Genomic DNA, 23,918 nt, shown 5'->3' on the forward strand with positions numbered 1-23,918 from the left:
CTGCATGACCTCCTACTTAGTGCAAAGCTTCTCAAGTCAGATGTGACTGGGTCATTAAGCTCTGTCAGTATAAAGGACAGTAGAGACAAGAGTAAGAGTAAGCAAGAACGGCGTACTTTAGCGCCTATCATTAGCCATCAAAGGGGCTGGGCCTGATTTCCATCTCAGTCAAGAACCCCTGACTTGACTGACTCATCTTGGGGAGTCTGCGGTGTCATTAGCATTGAGGAAAGTCACCTTGCATCACTGTTTTCTGCAGAGCAGGTGTTCATTATTGCCAACTGAAATTGTATGTTAGGCAAGATCGCTGAGAAAACATGCACAAAACAAAAATAAATCACATTTTTATCCTGTGAAAAAAAATCTGCAGTAATCTCACGTCTCATCAATATCTCCTATCAGATGAGATTAACAAAATACTGACATCTGCAATCAAAAGAAGAGCAAACACATGCCAGCTTCATCACTGGGGGGGTTAAACTATTCATTTAATTAGTTTTTTTTTTTATTAATATGGGTTTTATTTTCAGATTTCTTATTAATATGTAAATATGATTTTTTTTATTTTTATGAAAATACTCTAAGAAACTAAAACTGCTAGTAGGTGGCAGGGCATGAACTGTCTTAACGAATAAGTCACTGAGTCATTCATTCATTCATTCAATTTGTTCAAATGGCTGATTCATTCAGGAATTAAGTAAATAACTTTTTATGAATGGGAATCACAACATTCGTTGCTCGGAGACGCACAATAGTTCTGCTGTGGCTTTAATAGGTAATATTTGCAGTGGCAAAACTGAGCAAAAACAGACAATATTGTGTCTAAAATATAACACAATTTTAAGTTCTTATTTATTGAACTGTAGTATAAAATCAATATGACATTTGCAGTCATGCTATTTGGAACAAAAACAGCACTGGTGTGATATTGACCTTGTTGCTCGTGTGATATTGCTTAACTATAACTATATCATATGATTTAAATATGAGACCAAATCTCATACTGGGGCATTTTTCCCCAATCTCTTGAATTTGTGTGAATTTGAGTGGAGGCTCCATCATGCAGTGAGTTGTTGCTTTGCATCATGTTTGTCATCAATCAACTGTATAGGTGTATTCGGCTTGAAGCGGCGTTGCGCAGTCCAATCGGTGTACGAGGAAGAAATGTTTCTATAGAGAGCAGACGGATCCATATGCTTTCAAATCGCTTTCGTGGTACATTGATGTCAAACACTGATCGATCTGCACAGCGCCACTTCAAGTCGAGCACAAAGTAAGATGACGTACGTGGGGCGGGTGCATCAATTACATTAAGAATTTTAATGTGTTATTTTTTTCCACAACTAATTAACTAGTTTAACGTGTTAAATCAACAGCCCTATTTGAAACCGAAATTTTGCAACATTACAAATGCCTTTACGGTCACCTTCAATCAATGTAATGCATCGTTTCTGAATAAAAGTATTAATTTCTTTCAAGACTCTTCCAAACGGTAGTGTATCTTGATGCAAAACTCTGCTAAGAGCTGAACACTTGTTATTGTTCCTACAGTTCAAGGTCACCCATCAAGCCATAAAATGAACCAGCCATGGGTATGTTATGAGTTTTTATATGGCTGCACCTGTTAGTAGCCTCCATCATAAAGAAAAAATAGGAGCTTATCTTCTCTCTTAATGACATCCAATCAAAACCATGAACACATGCCAGGCTTATAATGTTTTCATTTAGACTAAGTGTGCCAATGAGCAGTCACACTGCTGGGCTCTGGACTATCGCAGACTGTTCTGCCCTGCAAAAGTGAAACACGGCAACGACGCCAACGCTCGAACTAAGTTTTTGACTAAAGATAATGAGATGCCCTTATGAAGACTATTTCTGTGGTAAATTTTCTACATGTGCAATGTAAAAAAACAAAACAGAACAGACTATTAGATATGCCAAAGTACCTGATTGCTTGCCGCATACACTTCCACATGCTGTACACTCTGTTTGAGCTTCTTTGGTTTTGACTCAAACGTGTCTCCCTGAAAGATGTCGAGACAGGATCCATTAGAAGCACTACACTAGATTTAATCATTCATGTAGGTTCATCAATTATTTTCAGGAAACGGCACCATTTAATTTGCCTAGTCTTGCTAAATCTGTGCCTCGTGCCAAGTGTGTAAGATGTCCCATGAGAAATACAGCAAGTTGCAAGCTAAATTTTTACATGAGAAAATGTAAGCCATGCTTGCCTGTGCAAAATTTACCATGCATTTGCTAAGGAGTTCCGTTTTTGTAAGTTTAACTGATTAGAAATTAGGGCCCTGTTCCGCAATGCAGAAAACGTGGACAGAATCACAGAATCCGGTCATAAAAAACGAATTTACTGTAGAACGTCAAAGTGTCTGTGAATATTAAAATCACAAAAAGAATATTTAAATATGAAGTCTGCATGTTCTGCATGTCTCTGTGTGAATAAGCACTGCAGTTTTGTCTGCTACACACATAAGCAAGCGTGCGTGAGACCAGAGGTGTTTTCAGCATCTGCCGTCTCATTATATGAGGACATGAGATGCTCTGATAGTCACTTCATGAGCATTTTACAATTTCATTTGAGAAAATCTATTGTCATATATCATACACAGACACCTCACAACAAAATGTTTAGTTTAAATTGAAGAAATTGTGAGATAATACATTCAGTAGAATGTACTACTCAAAGTAGTAGTAGTAATAATAATAATAATAATTTTGTATTGATTTTTAATAATTTAAGGAATAACCACAATTTTTCCTCCATGTTTTAATTTTAACTGCAAACCTCAGTTGTGCAGCACCTTGATTGCTAAAAAGTAAAAACAATTGCATAATTTTTATTTTATTAACAATTTAGGGCCAGATATACTAAACAAGGCAAACTACTGCGAGAGCGCAGTTCCATAAAATCACTGATGGGAGTGGAAAGTTCTGCGGGTGATCTACTGACTGCGCAAATTAAAGAATGCAGACGCAACATCTCATTTCCATAATGACCAACGCAATCTACTGTACCAAGAGCAGTGCAAATTAGCATAAGGATATGTTCGGATAATGTCTTCCTCTGGCATCCAAATAAATTAATGAGTGGAAAACATTTTCTCCCTTCTACCACACACTCTCTGTTCTCTGTGGTGCCTCCTCCTGACAGCAACAATTTCATCCATGTTAAGCACAAAATGAGTTAATATATGCTTTTTTTGGGTGATAAATACTGGCACAAATACCAGTAAATCGACTACTGCAAACCTTAGTAAATCATGTTGTGTGACTTATTTAAATACTCTCCTCCCTTAAATTTTGCATCTGAAATGGACACTCCTACAAATGCATATACAAGGTCAGCCGCAAAAATTCCCATCCACGACTTTATCGCTAATTTCTCACTGCGTGTCTTTAGTAAATCCTGACAGTCGTTTTTAAAACGACAAAACTGGGATTGAGCTGGCACAAACTGTCAGTAAATCTGGCCCTTAATCTTTTAAAATGTAATGTTTTATGCCTTCATTTGATTACCACCATTTCTGAGAGTAAATTGATTATAAAAAATTTGATAAAACATCCAGAAAAATTAAAACACAACGAATTTAAAATAAAATATTTCATAGGGCCCCATTTTTCTAATAAATAAATACATACAGTTCTGAAGTTTCAATTAATTAGACATGCTTTGATTATTAACATTTAATTAAACCATTAAAACAGAAGACAGAGAATTTGGGAAAATATAATGGAATTTGAGAAAAGATAAAACATGCTTTATTGGGCCCTAAAAATTGTATTTTTGTTAAACTTGTAATAAATTAAATGGTATACGTTTAATAATTTCTTGGACATTGGCTTTTTGATTACTAACATTTTAACCAATAAATAGTCAAATAAAATCTAATGGAATTGGGGAAAAAATCTAATGGATTTCATAGGGCTCTAAGAAATCCAACAGGTTTTTGGTACAGGACAGATTGCTGTTTGTTTGCATGGCTTACTTACTCTATTGCTGGGGATCTCAGGCATGATTTGGGGCTGCATCTGTACTAAAGGCAGAGGAGGGAGAATCCCAGTGACTCCACTGTTGGTCTTTTCCTTACTCTTAGAAAAGGGTAAAGTCATCCGCTCCGGGGCTGGAGGCCTGGAGAACTGGTTAGAAGAGGCTGATGGTGTGGAGCAGTGGGGTTTGGAAGACGATGACAGAGGCCTTCTAACTGCTGTCAGCTTCTGCTCTTCCGGCCCCTGCTGCCGTTTCACTGCAAGCATCTCAGTCACGTTCACATGGCGGGTGTGTGATTTGTTTTTGAAGATTGGCACAAGCTTTGGTCTTGGAAGTGCAGACTGTGACTGGATGGGAGTAAAATTAACATTAGTGGGAGAGGAAGAGGACCGAGTTGCCAAGTTGGAGGACATCCAGCCTTTCTGGTCAACAGATGAATCCAAACTGGATCTCTTTTTCTTTTCAGTCTGTTTTCCAGTTGAGTCACACTGACTGGAGCGGTGTTGCACTGCGTCGCGTGGGCAGCTGCTGGGAAGCTGGTTCAGTACAGCTCTGCTGCTGTTTTCTGTTGTCACGTTTACAGGCAGGGGCCCAAAGCACTAGAAATGTAAGGAAAGAGGAGTTTGTGAATAGGGAAATATTTCCTGTGTAAGTGCACACATATGGTTGATTCTGTGGTGATACAAACCACCAATGTCTAAACATTTTTTTACTTTTATAGGGTTCACTGAAGTTAAATTTACCATTATACCTTCATGAAATTTCAGATTTCTTAAATTATCATTATCACTACTCTAAAAAGATATCGATCAATACATAAAACTCTATTGGGTAACACTACAGACATGATATCTTGAGCCAAAATTGACAAAATTATGTGAAATATTTATAAATTATACCACATATACATTTCAACTATAAAATACTACATTTATTTTATGTAATAAATCAACTGTAAAATTGAGGCTTTTTTTCCCTATTATTAATTTAAATTATTATAGGATTATTTTTAAAAATAAATAATCTACTACAACTACACCATTTATATTTAAATCATTTTACATTTAGTCGTTTAGCAGACGCTTTTATCCAAAGCGACTTACAAATGAGGACAATAGAAGCAGTCAAAACTAGCAAAAGAGGAACAATAAGTGCATATGATGAGTCTCGGTTAGCCTAACGCTGTACACGTAGCAGGGTACACATACATATATATATATATATATATATTAGAGCCCGACCGATATGGGTTTTTTGGGGCCGATACCGATATTAGGGCGTAAAAAAATAAAAAATAAAAAAATAAAAAAAAAATAAAAAAAGAAGGCCAATACAGATATATCGGCCGATATTCTGTGTGTATATTATAGTACAGTACCAGTCAAAAGTTTGGACACTTTCCCATTCGTGTGTCCAAATATTTGACTGGTACTATATACAGTATATACATAAACAGAATATATAAATATATATATATATATATATATAAACAATCCACACACATAAACACATTTTTAGCAATGATCACTCAAATGTGATCAAACACTTATAATGGTGACAGAGATATGTAAGGGCATTTTACAATTTAACAAACTTGCGATGAGTGCGATGCACAAAGTAACGGGGTGTTAGTTGTAACACACGTGGTTTGAATATTTATTTGACCATAGTAACATTTAAATTCTGGCTTAAGTACATTTTATATCTCAGTTTTTATTATTCATTTAAAATTAGACAAATCTGCTATTATTTTAATCTCCAATCTGTTATTTAGCAGTTCAGATAGTTTTTTAAATGATTTGATTACTAGCAGAAGACACTAACCAGTTTTAAATTCCACAACCACCCATAACTCTCGAACTCCGGGGGCTATCGACGTGGCGGTGGTTTCATTCAAAAGAGGGCCTCGAGACGTACACTCGATTCGCGTTCGAGAGGGTTCCTCGAGCTGAAGGGATCCCCCGAATTTGGTGCGGAATCGCCGCGCCGTTACGGAGATATGGGCGTTCAAAGTTTCAATGGTTTTCCATTGACTTAAGCTTTAAAACATTTCATCCAGGTCGCCAGTAGCAAACAATGGAGCGCGCTCTGCTGGACAAACTAAGTAATTACACCATTTCAAGCATTTTATCTGCATGATATGTTCTGTAAAAAAAAAATTAATATCGGCGGCATATTCGCCGATACCGATATATCGGCGACAGGCTCATATCGGCCGATAATATCGCCAAAACGATATATCGGTCGGGCTCTAATATTTATAAATATATACACACACACACACACAAAAAGAAAAACAAGTAGATAGAATAGAAAAAAAATAGAAAGCTAGTGTTAGTTTTTTATTTTAATAAACAAATAAGATAAATAGATAAAGTAGAATTCAAATAGAATAGAGTTAGAGGGTCAAATAAAGAACAGATGTGTTTTTAGTCATTTCTTGAAGATGGCTAAGGACTATTAGAAATAAAAAAATAGACATTTTCAATATTTAATTTTATTACTAAAATATAGAATTGCACCAACACGCATTGCAACACTTAAATTACCCCAAAACATCCTGTTATATTATGGCAGACTGACTCTACCTCCACATCTGTGAGCTTTCTCAGATACATGGAAAAATCACTTCTCGATAACGAAATCTGTAAGGTTCCTCTTAGTTAAACAATTATTTGTGCTGAACATGTATGTTGATAACGATGCTGGCACTAGTATGCTTTTGTACATCCAACATAAATGAACCAGTCAGTTAATCATCGCTGCCTAATGTTGCCATTATCAATCATTACAGTCTATGAGATTAATGAAAGCGTCCTCTGCGCCAGCTTTCCATCTGTACTAACAAACGGCACATATAGCGTTTCAAATCACGTTTCACAGCATTTGTCAAAGTTTAATAACATCAACCCTCAGCTCTGGCCAGTATAAATTAAACCTTAAACCATCTGGCTGACTTTTAGACTCATTCATCTGCCAACAACAACTAACAGGAAGAGATGATCTAATGTAGTATCAGGTATTGGAAACTCTTACTTGTATTCTATGTAATAAATGTTAAGCGTCAATTATCCAGCAAACTCAAGGATTGTTTTAGCAGGCAGACCACAGCACACCACTTTGCTCACTGTCCATATAAACACTTCCCATATGTGTGTGATGTAATTCCCTCCACTTTCACTGTGAGTTTAGGCAAGTTATTATATTTTGAGAAAGTTTAAGATTTTGTCATTCATCTACTAAACAAGGGGTCTTTATTTTTGAACGTTTGCAATTTTATGAAATGTCACTTTTAAAATATTATCTTTAAGAAAAAGAAAACTGATATTATAGCTAAGGCTGACGATGTGTCCTCAAAGCAGATCAAAGAACCAATTTAGGCCAATAGATGAGTTTTTGATCTGTTTATTTGCATATAAATTTTATCTTTTGCATTTTGTATAGACAATGAGAGTAAAGAAAGGAAACTATGAAGGGGGGACTGTGATGAGGAAATGTCATGCGCCTGATCTGGGTCACTGATACACCACTGTGCATCCCCTCAGAGTATGTGCACCACCCTCAAAGCCACGACTTTGACTAAATCTTGCTGTTTGCTATTGAAGTGGATGCTTCTGGTTTTGTTGGAAGTTGTATTCATTAATAAGCATTGCATGTGCAGTGAAGTGTTTTGAGATGCCGTCTCTTTTGGGATTTCTACAGTCTGCATAATCCACAACATGAGTGTAAAATCTGGATAACACGTGCATCTCAATGGCTTTGGAACATCCATAAAGCAACACATCCAGCTGCATCTGTGCCACTGATGAGCATAGCCATAACAAACTGGGCAATGTCAGAAGTAATACTAAGCAGCAGAGTACTTGATGTCAAATTCAATTGATTGCTACTTTATTGCTAGAAGCAGGAGAGAAAGCTAAGTGACGGCATGTTTGTTTATAGACGCGCGTGTGTGTGTGTGTGCAGTACCTGAGTGTCTGGTCTGTTCAGTTCACTGGTGTAGTAGCAAGGCTCGCAGGTCATCCGCACTGGCAAACCGCACACACTCTCTAGTCCGGCCTGCAGATCTGATTTGAAGGTTCCCAGCACCCCCTGCAGGTCCACTCTGGGAGAGCACTGTACCGGCTGAGTGCGGATACAGCACAATGGATATCTGAGCAGGAAGTCAAGGATATTTATCTCTGACTGCCAACATAGAAAAAACAAAGAACAATGCGGTTATAAATAAATAAGATCCAAACGCAGCATGATAAACAAAAAATGTATGGGGTGTTTATAATCTTTCATTTGTCCTTGCAAAGTGTGATGTAATTGCAGTTCTGATTCATTATGTGCAGAGATCTAGCACATAATGTGAAAATGGGGGTTATGTAATATTAATAATGAGAAACATGTTTGGGAATAGGGTGAATTCCCAGAGTTCTGGGGCTCATTGCACTGGGATGAAACATATATGAAGTCTCCTACTTTGTCTATTTCTTCAGTATAGTGCATGTACTGTATATTGTGTAGAGTACTGTAGAAATCTAAGTATTTCTAAAACTATTTCTAACTATCAGCAAAGATGAATTAAACTGATGAAACGTTACAGTATTTCTAATAAATGCTTTTCTTTTTTCACGGTTTCCATAAAAATATGAAGCAGTGAAAGCAGTTTCTCGAGCAGCAAATCAGCATATTAGAATGATTTCTGAAGATCATGTGACACTGAAGACTGGAGTAATGATGCTGAAAATACAGCTGCGCATCACAGGAAAAAATTACATTTTACAATATATTCACATAGAAAACAGTTATTTTAAATTGGAATAATATTTCTGTTTTTACTGCATTTTTGATCAAATAAATGCAGCTTTTTAAAACACTTGACATTGACATATGAACATATTGACAACACTTGACATATGAAGCAACCAGAAGAAATAATTTTTAACATCCCATTCTTGATCCATCATTTGATTGTACAGGCATCAGGATTTTCCCAAAAATTGATTAAATATTTAATATAAGATAATTGTACATTACCAATGAAATTAATGCAATGTAATAAGGTCCCGTGGCAACAATGTGTCATACTAATGTTTGAAATGTTGCATCATGCAACCGGTTTCACATGTTGGCATTGTTCAGTGTATACAGCACAGTATGTGATTTCTGATCAAGAGTTCAAGCCGTCTCAACTACTATACCTATCTGGCTCATGTCCACTAGGTGTCATTATCATGTTGCATGAATGTCAGTCAAGACAGACTGCTGTACTACTTTTCACATTCAATTTGTAATCCAGCAGTACAATTTATGTTTGAAAAATTATTTATATTACAAGCAACAATGCCTTCAGATTGATGATAAAAAAAATAATAAGCACAAGCATAAAAATATTATAAATTGGTGCTTTTGAGAAGTTAATGCAAGTTTATTGAGAGCAAATTTTGTGCTAAACATAGCTGAAATCAATATATTAACAACAGGGAACTGACCATAAACTAGAAACATTTCTAAAGGATACGTGAACAGCTTGTCACCTATTGGTTTAAAGTACAGACTGCAGTAGATGACTTCCTCTTCACTTACTGTGGGCAGCTGATATCCATACTAAACCAAGAGAGAGAGAGAGAGACAGTTAAACAGACAGACAGAAGAGCAAGACAGACAGTTCCAGAGAGGCAGGAACATTAATACAGTTTAGTGACGTTCCCCCGGTTTCACAGACAAGGCTTAAGCCTAGTCCCAGACTAAAATGTAAGTCTGAGCTTTTTCAACTGAAAGAAACTTGCAGATTGATCTTAAAATATGTCAGTGCCCTTGCTTTGTCTCAAGATGCACACCAGTACTTTTTTTCTAAGGCATGTTTATAAAAATTACTTAAATGTCCTAATTGAACTGTGGCCTAACTCTGGCTTAGTCTAAGCCCGGTCTGTGAAACCAGGCCATTAAGTTTTTTTTAATGGGCAGATTATCTTGCGTTTGTCTGTGTTAGTGTGTATCGGTAAGCAAGCAAGCAAGCACTTTCAAACAAAATATTTGGATGTGATTTAGGTTTGAGCAGATGGTGAATATACAATATAAATGGGCAACCGTGCATGTCTGCACATACATACAAATTCTGTTTGATAAAGCCAAGCCCCATGACGGAGTCGGTTTGTGATCAAAGGTTACATTGTGACCTCTAAACCAAACAGAAGAGGATCTGAGTGCTACACACACACACAAAAATTAACAGACTGGCAAGAGAGAGTAACACTTCCAGAGTCCTGTGAATAAATCAAAAAGCCTGAAACCCTCTAATGAGCTGTAAATGGTTTGCTCTAATTTAATAATGCAGTGAAAAACTGTTCTGAATTTGTTGGAGATTAATTCTAATGAATTTGGTGGTTAGCCAGATAATGTGTCACTCAACACCACCATTACACAATTATTAGTGCTGATTGCTAAGGCAAGCATTGCTATTGCTTATAACATTTTAAAGGAATAGTTCACCCAAATATGAAAATTTGCTGACAATTTACTAACCCTCAGGCCATCCAAGATGTAGATGAGTTTGTTTCTACATAAGGTTTGTAGAAATTTAGCTTCACATCACTTGCTCCTCAATGGATGGTCTGCAGTGAATGGGTGCCGTCAGAATGTCCAAACAGCTGATAAAAACATCACAATAATCCACACCGGTCTAGTGAAAAGCAGTGCGTTTTTAACATCAAACCGTTGATTCTGGCCAACATACTAGTCATCTATCCATAATATTGCTTCTCCAGAGAAAAAGTCTTCCTGTCTGAATCAGGAGAGAAATATGCACAAATCAAGCACTGTTTACAAGCAAACAGTTCTAAACAAATATGTTGATGTGAGAGGACAACATGGGATGGACTTTTTCACTGAAGGAAGTGTTATTATGTATAATGAACTCGTATTTGGTTTAAAGTTAAAACATTTCATAGGAAACACCTTGATGGATTTATGACTAACATGCATCTTTTCACTTCACAACTGATGGACTGGAGTGGTGTGGATTATTGTGATGTTTTTATCAGCTGTTTGGACTCTCATTCTGACGGCACCCATTCACTGCTGAGGATCTACTGGTGAGCAAGTGATGTAATGCTATATTTAATCTGTTCTGATGAAGAAAAACTCATCTACATCTTGGAAGGCCTGAGGGTGAGTAAATCTTGAGCAAATGTTCATTTTTGGGTGAACTATTCCTTTAAAATGTGGCACAAAGTCTGAACACCACTTGTGCTATAGGCATGAAACAAATCATGAGGCTTATTGAGGAGAGCTGTGCGCTATTAGTTTCTTCAGGTGGTAATGTTTACCATGTTGCTCCAGTGCTTTTGAAACTCCATATAAGATTGGAACGGGCTTTCCTGTGGAATCCTGCGACTGATGCTAATGATTTGGCCTTTCTTCATACTGCTCTCACACACACACACAAACAAAAACAATGCAGGAGAAGTAATTCAATGCGTCTAAATCTAACACTGCCAACAAAGGAGATTACAAATAGGACCTTTTCCCTCCATGATGCCCATCAGTACATCAGAGCAACAGTACAGCTCTAGAAAAAGTGTAAGAACAAAGTATAAAGCAGTCTGATTGCACATGCATACAAACACACACCTTGGCAGAATGTGGCACCAGTTATTTGGCGTCACTGTATGCAACAAAGCATCATCAGTGCAGAGGAAGTTTTTCACCACAGGAGCAGGAATATCAAAATCCTTTATCTGGCAGAAGACAGCCAAACATGAATTAATACCTCACACTGAAACAGGAACAAGAAATATTGCAATCCAATACAAACTTTGACTACTTCATGTCTTACTCTGAATAACTGGTCTCATTTTATGTCAATTATTATTTCAAAAATGTGTTAACAGGCAGCTATTTGTTAAAATAAAATACAAAAAATGTTTTATGCAAATATATGCTCTATGTATCATAGTTGTATATGTAGATAGTAGAAATATATTATTATATATTTAAAAATGAATATATTTGTAATCGATATACTGACATGCATATAATTACTGAATTATACGATTTATATTTGATACAATTTATTTAGAGTTTTATATGCAAATAGTTTAAATTAATATTTAACTTACATTATAGATGTATTACATGTATTTTAGTATATTACATTTGTGTATAAATCATAAATCAATTATGAATGACTACTCAAAATGATTTTATGCACATTTATATATGCATACTATTTTAATAATTTTTATTATTCATTTGTTATTATTTCATTTGAATAATTTGTTAGATACTAAATAATTTACATTCATTTTTAAATAATCTTAGTTGTTATGAAAATAAATAACAAGCACACCACTTGGGCACAACTAGTCATTTAAAGTAACAAGCAATGAAGAGAAAAGCTTTTTTTTCTCCTGTTTATTCAGCACAATCAGGTTGATGTAAGGTAGATAACTGACTAAGGCAAAGGGCTTGAACTGAGGCAAATGTGTAATGCATGACAACAGCAGTAAACTGGTTCATAGGTCATAAGAGGCTAGAACGGAGATTGTGAACGCAGACTGGAGGTGTTTGAATTCTTACCACAGCTGGAGGAAGTCTGACGGTGTTGGCTTCCACACTGACACACAGTTGAGTCTCAGTGATACTCAGCTCAAGCACTGTGAACGAACATACAAGAGTACAGATGTGAGCATGAGTCAGAGAGAATGAGAAAACATCTGTCTGTGTCACCATCAGTTACTGAGTGAACTCTGAAAGGAATCTAGGCTTTAGGGTGGAGCGTAGCATGAGAAACTGTGGCTTAAAACGTGACGCCGAAAGCATAAATGATTCTGAGATAAAACAAAAGGAGTACATTATTCAGAAACGTGCTAACAGTGAGCAAAACAGAACAAAAAGACCATGTTTTCACTAGTAGGAGTACATTTAAATGTTTTTCTATACATTTAAGTACTCAACCACATTAGTCACTCCTTGCCTGCGATCAGGAGTCTAACAATGTGAACACAAACGGCAGCGTTTCGTGCCAAAGTATACAGACGCCTCCCACCTACCAACTGCATTGAGTTTTCCAGAGTCACTGAGGAAATCTTTTCCTGGGAAAGAAGGAAGGAAAAATCACTGTTACTCTAAGATGAAGAAACAAACTGCATTGAGATTTCTGTGTAATTCATTAAAAGCTATGTGATGGGGGAGCATAGTGATCTGGTAAGATCATTAAGAAGAATTTGTGATGACATGATACCCTCACATATTCACTAGGAGAGCTGTAATTATGGTGAATTCCCTCTGCTGGGCTTTGATAGAGAACTCCAAAGACTTCGGAGAGCCATGAATGCAGCTTTAACTGAGCTCAAGGATGGTACCGCACACGTTTTCAAGAAACGGCCTCCAACACAAGGCCATCAAACTGTCTGATTATCTTATCATGCACTCATTTTAACTTATACATAAAATATCTAATATGCAATCAATCTTGGATAAGAAACAATAGTGAATGACCGGCTAATTGACTCTTGTTTTAGAAGCATCACACACATTTTCCAGATTAATTACCATAAAATTAGTAACTGTAATTACGGTGCGTTAAACTGGCACAGACATAATTCATGACAACGTTGATGAACTCCAAAATTCAATGTGTGTGCTCATTTCTGTTAAACTTGGCTGAGCTGACACTTGCTATCCTTGAGCTGAGGCAATAAAAATATTAGCTCAGCAAAGATAAAGGGATCATCCAGTCTATTAGACTACATGAATTACTCATGTCTGCACTAGAAAGAAGGCTCAAGGTGAAGCGAACAAGATTACACACCAGCTAAATCAGCCACAAAGTGAACTTTACCCTCAACCTACACTAGTGAATGACTGCCTTCACATTCAGCGAGCAATAATTGTGAATTTCTATTGCATGTACCATGCACAGGCAAAATTCAGCTTGACTTTTTTTTTTTTTCATGGAAAGGTTTCAGGCTTTTGTAAGTATACTGCTTCTCACCTGCTACAAGATATTGGCCTGCTTTGTTCCATTTAGGGGCCAGTCTAGCAGTCACAGAATAAGACAAACACGTCTGCAGAACCGCAGGAAATACCCTTTGAGGAGGGTTGAACTACGAGACAAAGAAAGAGATTATGAGAAGCACAAATGCTATTTTAACACTGCGGGCAAAAGTGGCCCAAACCTTTTTGCTCATATGAGACTCATATCGGTTTATTCATAACAGTTTGAATAGTACAAATCGATTCTAGTATCTGTGGTCCTAAATCAGATACAGGTCTGATGTTTTGCATTGCCACCTCAGTCTGAACAGTTACATTCATTCATGTGAATTTTCAGTCTTTCTAAATCTATATTCTTGGCAATTCTGCAGTCATTTATTACTATATAATATTTTACATAATTATCTACTGCAGAATATCACATTATTTACACATACCGTATATAATAGGGATGCTCCGATCAGGATTTTTGCAGCCGATACGGAGTAGACAACTCCCAAAAGACTATTTTAGCCAAGCAGAGCGGAGAGCCGCTTCAGAAACGTGCCGCGGCTGGCTGATAAACATAAGCACTGACTAGAGCAGCCGCGATCAGCTCCGGTGGCCGTGGAGCCATAACGCGCCGCAGACGTGTGCAGTGAGGCGCAGATCAGCTCTAACATCACTGAATCTGCCGTTAAAAATGAACCACCTATTCATCATATCATCATGCAAAACATACACAACAAACAGCTAATTTTTAAACGTCATAACATTTCCATGTGATGGATGTGATCCGGGTGATGACACGACTGTGGCGGCAAATCATTTATGTCCCCAAGCATCATGTACGTCGTCACGTGTTGACGTTATCAAATTGCGATCGGTTCCCGAGACCGGCCAAGTTGGGGAGTACCGATCGAGTCATAAAATACGATTACTGTCCGATACCGATCGGAGCATCCCCTATATATATATATATATATATATATATATACATATACACATACATATATACACACACACACACACACACACACACACACACAAACACTTCAAATAAATGCTTTTCTTTTTTACTCAAAAAAAAAATATCCCAATGACCCTAAACTTTTGAACTGTAGTGTATGTTCAGACGCAGTGGAGAGACACTCTTCAGGCAAGTCAGTAGTGTAGGATCAGACCAAACTCATGGAGCAACATGAACATTTGAGACCTTTTTCTGGACAAAACATATCCTCAGAAAAACGTCTTTAAACTCACCTGTAGACCATGTTTCTGTGCAAAGGCCTGGGTAATACCGCTCTTGTAAAATCTAATCTAAGACAAAGTGCAGGGAACAAAAACAATCAGAATGGACAGTTAAACAAGAAAATACTCACGTTATGCTACATCAAACAAAGACCAAAGCTAGTGATCACAGACTTGTGAAAAGAAACGCACAACTTCATTCATTTCATTTCAGTGAGTTGTGTCGCTACAAAGGCTTTTCCCTTTTGGCTACACAAATACAAAAGCCAAGGAGTTACACAAGCACAACATACTCATTTATTCAGCAGTGCACCCACTGCAGTCTGACAGCACATTCACAACATTTGTAAAATGTGCATCGGATTCAAATCATAGGCATTACTGAAGGTAAGTGCTGATTTAATTGGCCCTAGTTCAGGACAGGAAAGGAGATGATGACAGAGTGTGTGGAATGTGCCTCATATTTCGCTTCGCACGGGACATGCCTTTGCACGAGCTGTGCTGACGCGCGCGCACACACACACACACACACACACACACACACCCTCATGAAAAGTCACGCATATGCAACAGCTTCAAGCAAGGTGATGCACATATCACGAACACTGAGGGAAAAAGAAGAACAATAACATGTTTTGACAGGAAAAGCAATATAAATCATATTTGCCTGACATTGATTTATTTTTATTTTTTTTTAAATGATCCATTTTGGCGTTAATACAAATCATCATGAAATATAATTGTTACACTTCACTGAAAACTATTTTGTGAGCAAGAGCATTTGCCTTCTATGTACTGTATGTAGGAATACAATCGAGAGACAAAAATAATTAAGTGTACTAAACCACAAATATTTCTTCAGCCTTTTCTTCCTGCATGAACCTAAGACAGACAGAAAAAAAAGTCTGCCTTTTTTCTTAGAATTTTAAGTTTATCATCTCGCTGTTGTTGTTTTTTTTCTCAGCCACGGAATAGTTCTAAAAAAATAAAAAAATAAAAATAAAGGTTCTCCGTTTATATCTCGCAATCTTGTATTTTTATCTTGCAATTCCGAGCGTGAATTGTGAGATATAAAGTAGGCTGGTTCTCCTTTCTAAGGTCACAGGAGGCTCTGAGACCAAAGGAGCCAATCACCATTACAAATATATATATACACACACACATTACCAATATTAACAATAATAAAAAAAGCTGGATGTAAATATAAAATCTATCATACTTACAGTCATTATAACAGTGATGCCCCCAAAATGGCCCAACACCGGAGAAGCAACAATGTCTGAATGCAAGAGAACAAGCTCCCTGAAAGACACTTCAGAGGTCAAGATAACGAAATATTACGCGCTTCATCTTTCTAGAAAACCGCCTCGTGGTCTGTCCGGCTGATTTCACAGACCGCAACCGTAGAGATATTGTTTTACATACAGTACTTAACCCTGCTGCTGGGTTGAAAATCAACCCTTTTGCATTGGAGGTCAAACTGACCGTGCAATTTGCCAAAAATCAACTAAATGAAAAGTCATGAAACATACACACAATCTATTGCAGCTTGTAAGAGATATAATATATATCAGTATAGTGATAGGGGTCAATTTGACCCCAATATTTTTTGTTAAAAATGTCTTTTATTTTATTATGTCTACATGCAGTGACTATTACAACGAAGTATAAATACAGTATGTATCATTATTTGTACATAAATAGTATTTTTTTGCAAATAGTTTTTATCCTTGCACTGTATATAGCCTCTGCCTTTTTATGTCAGACCCTCGTGAGGTAAAATGGCAAATTGTTATTGCTTTCTTTCTTGGTTTTATTTATTCAAAGTGCTGATTTTTGGTGAATTGCATGAAAACCTGGCATGCTTTTGTACAGCCTTTTCAAAACACATCTACGAGTCTAAACTGTGCACATTCAAGGCCCTAAATGAGAAAAAGCCATACAATCTCAAAAACTAAATGCATTGTTAACCAGTGTTTCAAGCAGTTAACAAATCGAGTAAGTTATGGGTCAAAGGTATAATGCCAAGCCTCTAAATATAAGACAACCATCACGAATCTAATAAATGTGTGACAAACTAAAAATATAGTTGTATAACCAGCACACATTATATGAGTGTTTTCACCTGCAGGCCTTCACTTGTTTGTTTCTCATTTCTCCTTCATGAGACCAAAGGAGCCAATCACCATTACAAATATATATATACACACACACATTACCAATATTAACAATAATAAAAAAAGCTGGATGTAAATATAAAATCTATCATACTTACAGTCATTATAACAGTGATGCCCCCAAAATGGCCCAACACCGGAGAAGCAACAATGTCTGAATGCAAGAGAACAAGCTCCCTGAAAGACACTTCAGAGGTCAAGATAACGAAATATTACGCGCTTCATCTTTCTAGAAAACCGCCTCGTGGTCTGTCCGGCTGATTTCACAGACCGCAACCGTAGAGATATTGTTTTACATACAGTACTTAACCCTGCTGCTGGGTTGAAAATCAACCCTTTTGCATTGGAGGTCAAACTGACCGTGCAATTTGCCAAAAATCAACTAAATGAAAAGTCATGAAACATACACACAATCTATTGCAGCTTGTAAGAGATATAATATATATCAGTATAGTGATAGGGGTCAATTTGACCCCAATATTTTTTGTTAAAAATGTCTTTTATTTTATTATGTCTACATGCAGTGACTATTACAACGAAGTATAAATACAGTATGTATCATTATTTGTACATAAATAGTATTTTTTTGCAAATAGTTTTTATCCTTGCACTGTATATAGCCTCTGCCTTTTTATGTCAGACCCTCGTGAGGTAAAATGGCAAATTGTTATTGCTTTCTTTCTTGGTTTTATTTATTCAAAGTGCTGATTTTTGGTGAATTGCATGAAAACCTGGCATGCTTTTGTACAGCCTTTTCAAAACACATCTACGAGTCTAAACTTTGCACATTCAAGGCCCTAAATGAGAAAAAGCCATACAATCTCAAAAACTAAATGCATTGTTAACCAGTGTTTCAAGCAGTTAACAAATCGAGTAAGTTATGGGTCAAAGGTATAATGCCAAGCCTCTAAATATAAGACAACCATCACGAATCTAATAAATGTGTGACAAACTAAAAATATAGTTGTATAACCAGCACACATTATATGAGTGTTTTCACCTGCAGGCCTTCACTTGTTTGTTTCTCATTTCTCCTTCATCGCAATTGTTCGCAAAGAACAGATTTACACAACACAAACTCCTCAGGTCCGGAAGATTGAGGAAAAACAAAGAACTCATTCTGAAAAGAAAATGATGAGGATTAAAACCAAGCAAGTCATTGTTGGTTAAAGTGACTATTTTGGTCCAAAGACTAAATTAAACTGTGCGCATATTCTGTCAGTAATTACCTCAGATAAGACTAACTCTATCTATGAAACATAACTCTGAAAGAAACTTTACAGTGTGCTGACACGAAGAAAGAAAGAAATTAAGAGAGAGAGAAAGAAAGAAAGAAAGAAAGAAAGAAAGAAAGAAAGAAAGAAAGAAAGAAAGAAAGAAAGAAAGAATTACCTCAACTGAAGGTTACACAACAACAAGTGCTGATGTGATGTTACTAGAGCGCGAGCTTTTGGCGGTAACTGTTAGTCAGGGTTGCCAGGTTTTCACAACAAATCCCGCTCAAGCGCTACTCAAAACAAGCCCAATTTAACCGGTGGGTAAATTGCACGTTTTTTTGGTGGGGTTCCCCCGCTACATTTCGCATTCCAGGGGCTAAATATCGCGTTATTGGGGTCGCTTCAACCCGCGGCAAGTGTTAATTAAAGTAGCCCAAATACGAGGGAAAACCGCGGACCTGGCAACACTGCTGTGAAGCTCGCGTGCCACTGTTTCCAGTGAACATACTCTTATCTGACAGAAACAAGATCAACAATAGGCGGCTATAATGGCTTTAAGGGCAACCCACTTCATCTTGACAAACGGGCATCGCTAGATTAACGTGATGCGATAAACGGCAACGCTTCCGTATCGCGTGAGAACTACGCTATCGTGAACTTTCGTGAACTTCTGCCGAGTGACTCCGTGAGCTTCGCCGAAACTTATGACCCAGTGAGCTGATTGACAGCCCTCGGTCCAATCAAAACAGACTCGCCAGGCAACCCAGGTCTGATATCATCCAATCAGAGTTCGCCTGGAGCGGAATGGGCGTTGCCTGGCGAGTTGGGAAATGCAGCTGTTGGTATTGAGTATTATTGAAGCACGAGAGGTGATCGATCAGCAAGCAGAGCTTCTGAAACCTTCCGAACACATTTAACACATCTAAACAAACCAATGGAAAACGACGAAACAGAGGGAACGGGTGTTACATATTATCGATTGTCAGAGGTGGAGGAGCGGAACTCTTTTAAAAGCACATGGATTATCATTCATAATAAAGTGTACGACGTCACGAAGTTTCTCGAGGAGGTATGTTTTAAAACAGAGCCTCAGATGATAAATGTTAGTGCTAAAACATTCGCATTAAAATATCGTCGGTCTGGAATTGTGTAATGCATGCATTAGTAATGCATTGTGTAAAAAAGCATAGTACCTTTGCACTGGAATTGTGTAATGCATAATAATAGGACTAAAATATATGTGCATTATATAATGCAATGAATGATGCATTAATATAGCGCAATAAAGGCATACATTTAGAAAGTCAAAGTTGGACAGAAGAGATTTGATTACAGCAGTTGCTAACTGATGCGTTTGATGTGAAATTAGCATTAGTGCATTAACCATGTTGAAACCTGAATATAACTAATTAAAAAATGCAGAGTTATTTTTGATTTAAGACTGATCAGATTAATATAAAGGGAAGCCGTAGTTGCACCACACACTGTGGTGCACCTCGCAGTGATTGGATTATAAAACCTGACATTTCACCTCTTTCCATATCATCTCGATCTAGAGAACTGTCTTATCTAGTAACAGTACTCTTGCTAGATCTAAAAGTGCACACAGGGTATTTTAAGTTGCATGACATTATCAACTGATAATTTCCTAGGCAACATTTTTCAAAGGTCAAAGGGGTCAATAAGCATGCTAAGTATTAGTAAGCATTACTGGGTTTGCCTGCGAGTTTGAACTGGATGATCTGATGTGTTTGCTGGTGTCCACAGCACCCGGGTGGAGAGGAGGTGCTGCGAGAGCAGGCGGGTGGAGATGCCACAGAGAGCTTTGAAGATGTCGGCCACTCGACAGATGCACGCGAGATGGCCAGCTCTATGGTCATAGGAGAGCTGCATCCTGTAAGTCTGCCAGAGCGCAGTATTACTGTTGAGCAATAGTGTGAAGAAGGCCTTTTGTTGCAGCGTTAAGACATCAGATAGCGTCAAACACAGCTGATGAAGTTCCTGTGTGCTTTCTGAGAAAAACATTCAAACATATATTCACAATATACTCTATTTCTACTCTTATTGAAAGTAGAAAAAAAAGCTAGAGAGCTCTCAGTGGCTCTAATTTTAAATTGCACCTAGCATGTTTTTCAAAGTCTGTTTTGCATGTGTTGCTTTGCAGCCATCAGTCAGCGCTGGCATACAAAGAGCCATGAGTAGCCATTAAGTCATTATCCATTTAGAATTTCCGTGAAGTTATGACATCTGATCACACCAATGGATGCCAATGAGAACCTATGTGATTTTAGGGGAAAAATAAAATAAAATAAATCACATGCTTCCCATTCCCCCTGAAATATCTGGGAATTAGGCTTGCCGCGATAAATGGTTATACCGGTGTTAAGCAGCAACACCGGTTACGTCACTTGCCCACTGCGTCACCGACCCCCACCGTCGTTTTGATTTTTTATAGTAATAAAAATAATTTAGTTCAGTAAAAGAACAGACACTACAATTAAAAACTGAACGCGGCTGCTCAATGCAGCGTGCCGAACGACAGTCGCATCACAGATCAGATTTAATTTCTCTAGTGAGGAGAGAGCTTTCCTACTCGTTTTGCTAATAAGCGTTCTACGTTTCTTATTTATTAGGTTATATATTATACATGTTTACTTGTTTCTAGTTTTGTACATTTAAACTTTATGTAAGTTATTTGTTATTTTATATTAGGCATAGCCTGCCCTATAGCATGGTGCATTTTTATTTGTTTTGTTAAAAAAAGTTCTATGTTTTATATATATATATACGCTAAAGTGAGTTTGACGTTAATTCGAAAGTGAAAGTAAAATGCGCACGGCGCTTTTAAGCTATTTAAAAGCGAGGAAAAGAGGGAAAATTCGAACGAACAAAATGAACAATTGTGTTACTTCGAATTGCTGCTATTTCAAATTGAAAGTAAAATGCACACGCAGCTTTTACAAGCTATTTAAAAGGAAGGAAAGTGAGGAAAAGAAGGACCGCCCTGCCCCCGCCGTGATACCGGTATTACCGGTGTTGTCACACGTCGATTAACCGGTGGGAAAATTTCCTCACCGTCACAACCCTACTGGGAATGATCCAATAAAAGTCTTGATTTTTCATCCTGGACAGCATCAGACCTATTGATTCATAGCTGTATCTCATGAAATCCGAGATGTTTTCCTAGACCTACAGCGGTTCGAGATACTATCAGGAACCTGGAATCTATGTTTATTCCTATTGGAGGATCTGTAATGCTGCTGGATTCGGCTCAGATGCTATCAGACAGATTTTGGCAGGAATGAAGACGAGCTGTGCACTTTTTCAGAACTGAATTGAGAACGACTTTTAGATTCCTGAATTAAAAGTGAAGTAGCAAACTGGATAATAAAAGAATTACTTAATTATTATTTTTAGTTTGAATGAGACAAATTATATTAATAATACTAATAATCGTTTGAAATACCACCTATAGAAATGTAAACACACACACAAATATATAACACTATATATATAAATGTATTAGATGAGATTACTTGAATCCTAATATATATTTAAGAACGTAATACTTTTATTCAGCAAAATATTTTAAAATACTTTAGTCGATATATTAATTTGAACAAAAGAGACAGTACAACATTTATAAAGTTACAAAAGATTTGTGTTTCCTATAAATGCTGTTCTTTGGAACTCTTTTGAACTTTTCTATTCAGCAAAGCATCCTGAAAAAGGATCTGTTTTCAACATTGATGATAAGATTTATTTTTTTTTTAGCAGCAAATCAGCATTTTGGAATGATTTCTGAAGGATCATGTGACACTGAAGACTGCAGGAATTCAGCTAATAAATTACACTTTAACATATATTCACATAGAGAAAACAATATGTTTTTACTGTATTTTTGATCAAATAAATGCAGCCTTGGTTAGCACAAAAACATTCTAAAATAGAATGAACAGTAGTGTAAATATATATTTACACACACTATGGATAGCTATATAAAATACATATATACATTGTAATTTTTGCTCAGGCCTTTATTTTGACAAGCACTGTAAAGTTGATTTATGTGTTTTAGCCAGAGTGTGCTCTGCAAGACATGCTAATTAATTTGCTTTGTTAATAAAATGTCAGTGTGTGGCAGCAACACCTGTGATATTTTTATTCATGCCTTTCTCGCAGGATGACAGGGGCAAGCTTGCCAAACCACCAGTACGTAATTAATTTTTTCGAATAGTTTTTTTCCATGCTTATGATTTTAAAAAACTCTGCGCTTTCTTTGTTTTGGACATGCATTTGGTTTTCTGTTTTACAGGAATCACTTGATCCAGCCGCACAAGAAACCACAAGGTAAGTTCAAATTAATGACCAAATACTATGCTTTTAAGAAATGTGGATATGTTGTAACTTGTATTTTCACTAGAAACTTTCCATTGTAGCAAGATTCCAATTAATAATTCAAGCTAATTACCAAGTGCTTTGTTCCAAACCTTCCATTGGGTCTCTTGTTCCAGCTGGTGGTCAAACTGGTTGATACCTGCTGTCGCCGCAGTAATCGTCACATTGCTGTACCGTACATACACGGCAGAGGAGGCATGATGGGATGTTTCTCTCGCTCTGCCTACAACTACAGTACCCATAATCCATTTCAGGTTTTCCCATTACCATAAAGATTCTACTAATGAAGGCAACTTTTGTGTTAGTTTCAATGTTTGTCGTCACGTATCCCTTGAGATTTAAATACTGATATATGCAGATGTTTTTATGATATATGAAAGGATATTTTAGATCTAGCATTATAAATATGCATACTAAAGATGAAGTTTTGATTTGTATTAGGGCTGCACGATTAATCGAATGTGATTGTTATGCGCATTTTGATAGTAATGCCGGTTCTGTAATCAGCAGGAAATCATCATCACGTGCTTTCAGATGGAGCAGCATTTACTACACAGAGCCGTAGTTCACTGACAAGTTGCAGACAATATTATTGTGCGATTATGAAATCGTTGGCGATAATGACAGCTGTTTGCATAGCTTCTCAGTGAACTACGGCTCTGTGAAGTAAATGCTGCTCCATCTGAAAGCATGTGAAAATACCACATTTAATAACATATTTTTACTCCAAACTCACTTCATAACGTCAGTCGAGTGTTTGAAATAAATCCTTCTGTGAGATGATGTGGCTTCTTACACAGAATAAGGCACGCAACATATTTCATAGTATTTAAGCAGTGATAAAGGCATTGCATTATAAATACACTTTATTTTAATGAAAATTATAATAATAAGAACTCAGAT

The 23,918-nt window shown here is 36.9% G+C and overlaps 2 protein-coding genes across 2 annotated transcripts; one reads left to right on the top strand and one right to left on the bottom strand.

The window, feature by feature from the left end:
- Window positions 1–1,828: 1,828 nt before the first annotated feature.
- LOC107570461 (uncharacterized protein C18orf63-like) lies at window positions 1,829–17,377 on the bottom strand. Its single transcript, XM_016256695.1, has 13 exons — window positions 17,349–17,377; window positions 16,447–16,525; window positions 15,236–15,292; window positions 13,992–14,103; window positions 13,048–13,089; window positions 12,575–12,651; window positions 11,627–11,733; window positions 11,323–11,419; window positions 9,516–9,601; window positions 7,976–8,159; window positions 4,009–4,605; window positions 1,947–2,024; window positions 1,829–1,840 (listed from the first exon to the last, which is right to left on the bottom strand). Exons 1-13 carry the CDS (start codon window positions 17,375–17,377, stop codon window positions 1,829–1,831), a joined length of 1,557 nt encoding a protein of 518 aa, XP_016112181.1.
- A 2,078-nt stretch (window positions 17,378–19,455) lies between these two features.
- On the top strand, window positions 19,456–23,525 carry LOC107570465 (cytochrome b5-like). Its single transcript, XM_016256699.1, has 5 exons — window positions 19,456–19,686; window positions 20,385–20,513; window positions 22,800–22,829; window positions 22,933–22,967; window positions 23,132–23,525. The coding sequence occupies exons 1-5, from the start codon at window positions 19,552–19,554 to the stop codon at window positions 23,214–23,216; spliced, it is 414 nt and encodes a 137-aa protein (XP_016112185.1). The 5' UTR covers window positions 19,456–19,551; the 3' UTR covers window positions 23,217–23,525.
- The last annotated feature ends 393 nt before the right edge of the window (window positions 23,526–23,918 follow it).

Source organism: Sinocyclocheilus grahami, unplaced genomic scaffold (genome assembly GCF_001515645.1).
Source record: "Sinocyclocheilus grahami isolate Dianchi unplaced genomic scaffold, SAMN03320097.WGS_v1.1 scaffold1462.1, whole genome shotgun sequence".
NCBI lineage: Eukaryota > Metazoa > Chordata > Actinopteri > Cypriniformes > Cyprinidae > Sinocyclocheilus > Sinocyclocheilus grahami.

Coding starts and splice junctions, on each gene's coding strand:
- LOC107570465 (XM_016256699.1), top strand. CDS start 19,552: ATGGAAAACGACGAAACAGAGGGAACGGGTGTTACATATTATCGATTG. Junction 19,687..20,384: donor TCACGAAGTTTCTCGAGGAG/GTATGTTTTAAA, acceptor TGGTGTCCACAG/CACCCGGGTGGAGAGGAGGT. Junction 22,968..23,131: donor GCCGCACAAGAAACCACAAG/GTAAGTTCAAAT, acceptor CTCTTGTTCCAG/CTGGTGGTCAAACTGGTTGA.
- LOC107570461 (XM_016256695.1), bottom strand. CDS start 17,377: ATGAGAAACAAACAAGTGAAGGCCTGCAG. Junction 11,420..11,626: donor TGGTGCCACATTCTGCCAAG/GTGTGTGTTTGT, acceptor GTGTGAGAGCAG/TATGAAGAAAGGCCAAATCA. Junction 8,160..9,515: donor ATAGGTGACAAGCTGTTCAC/GTATCCTTTAGA, acceptor CTTCCTGCTCAG/ATATCCATTGTGCTGTATCC.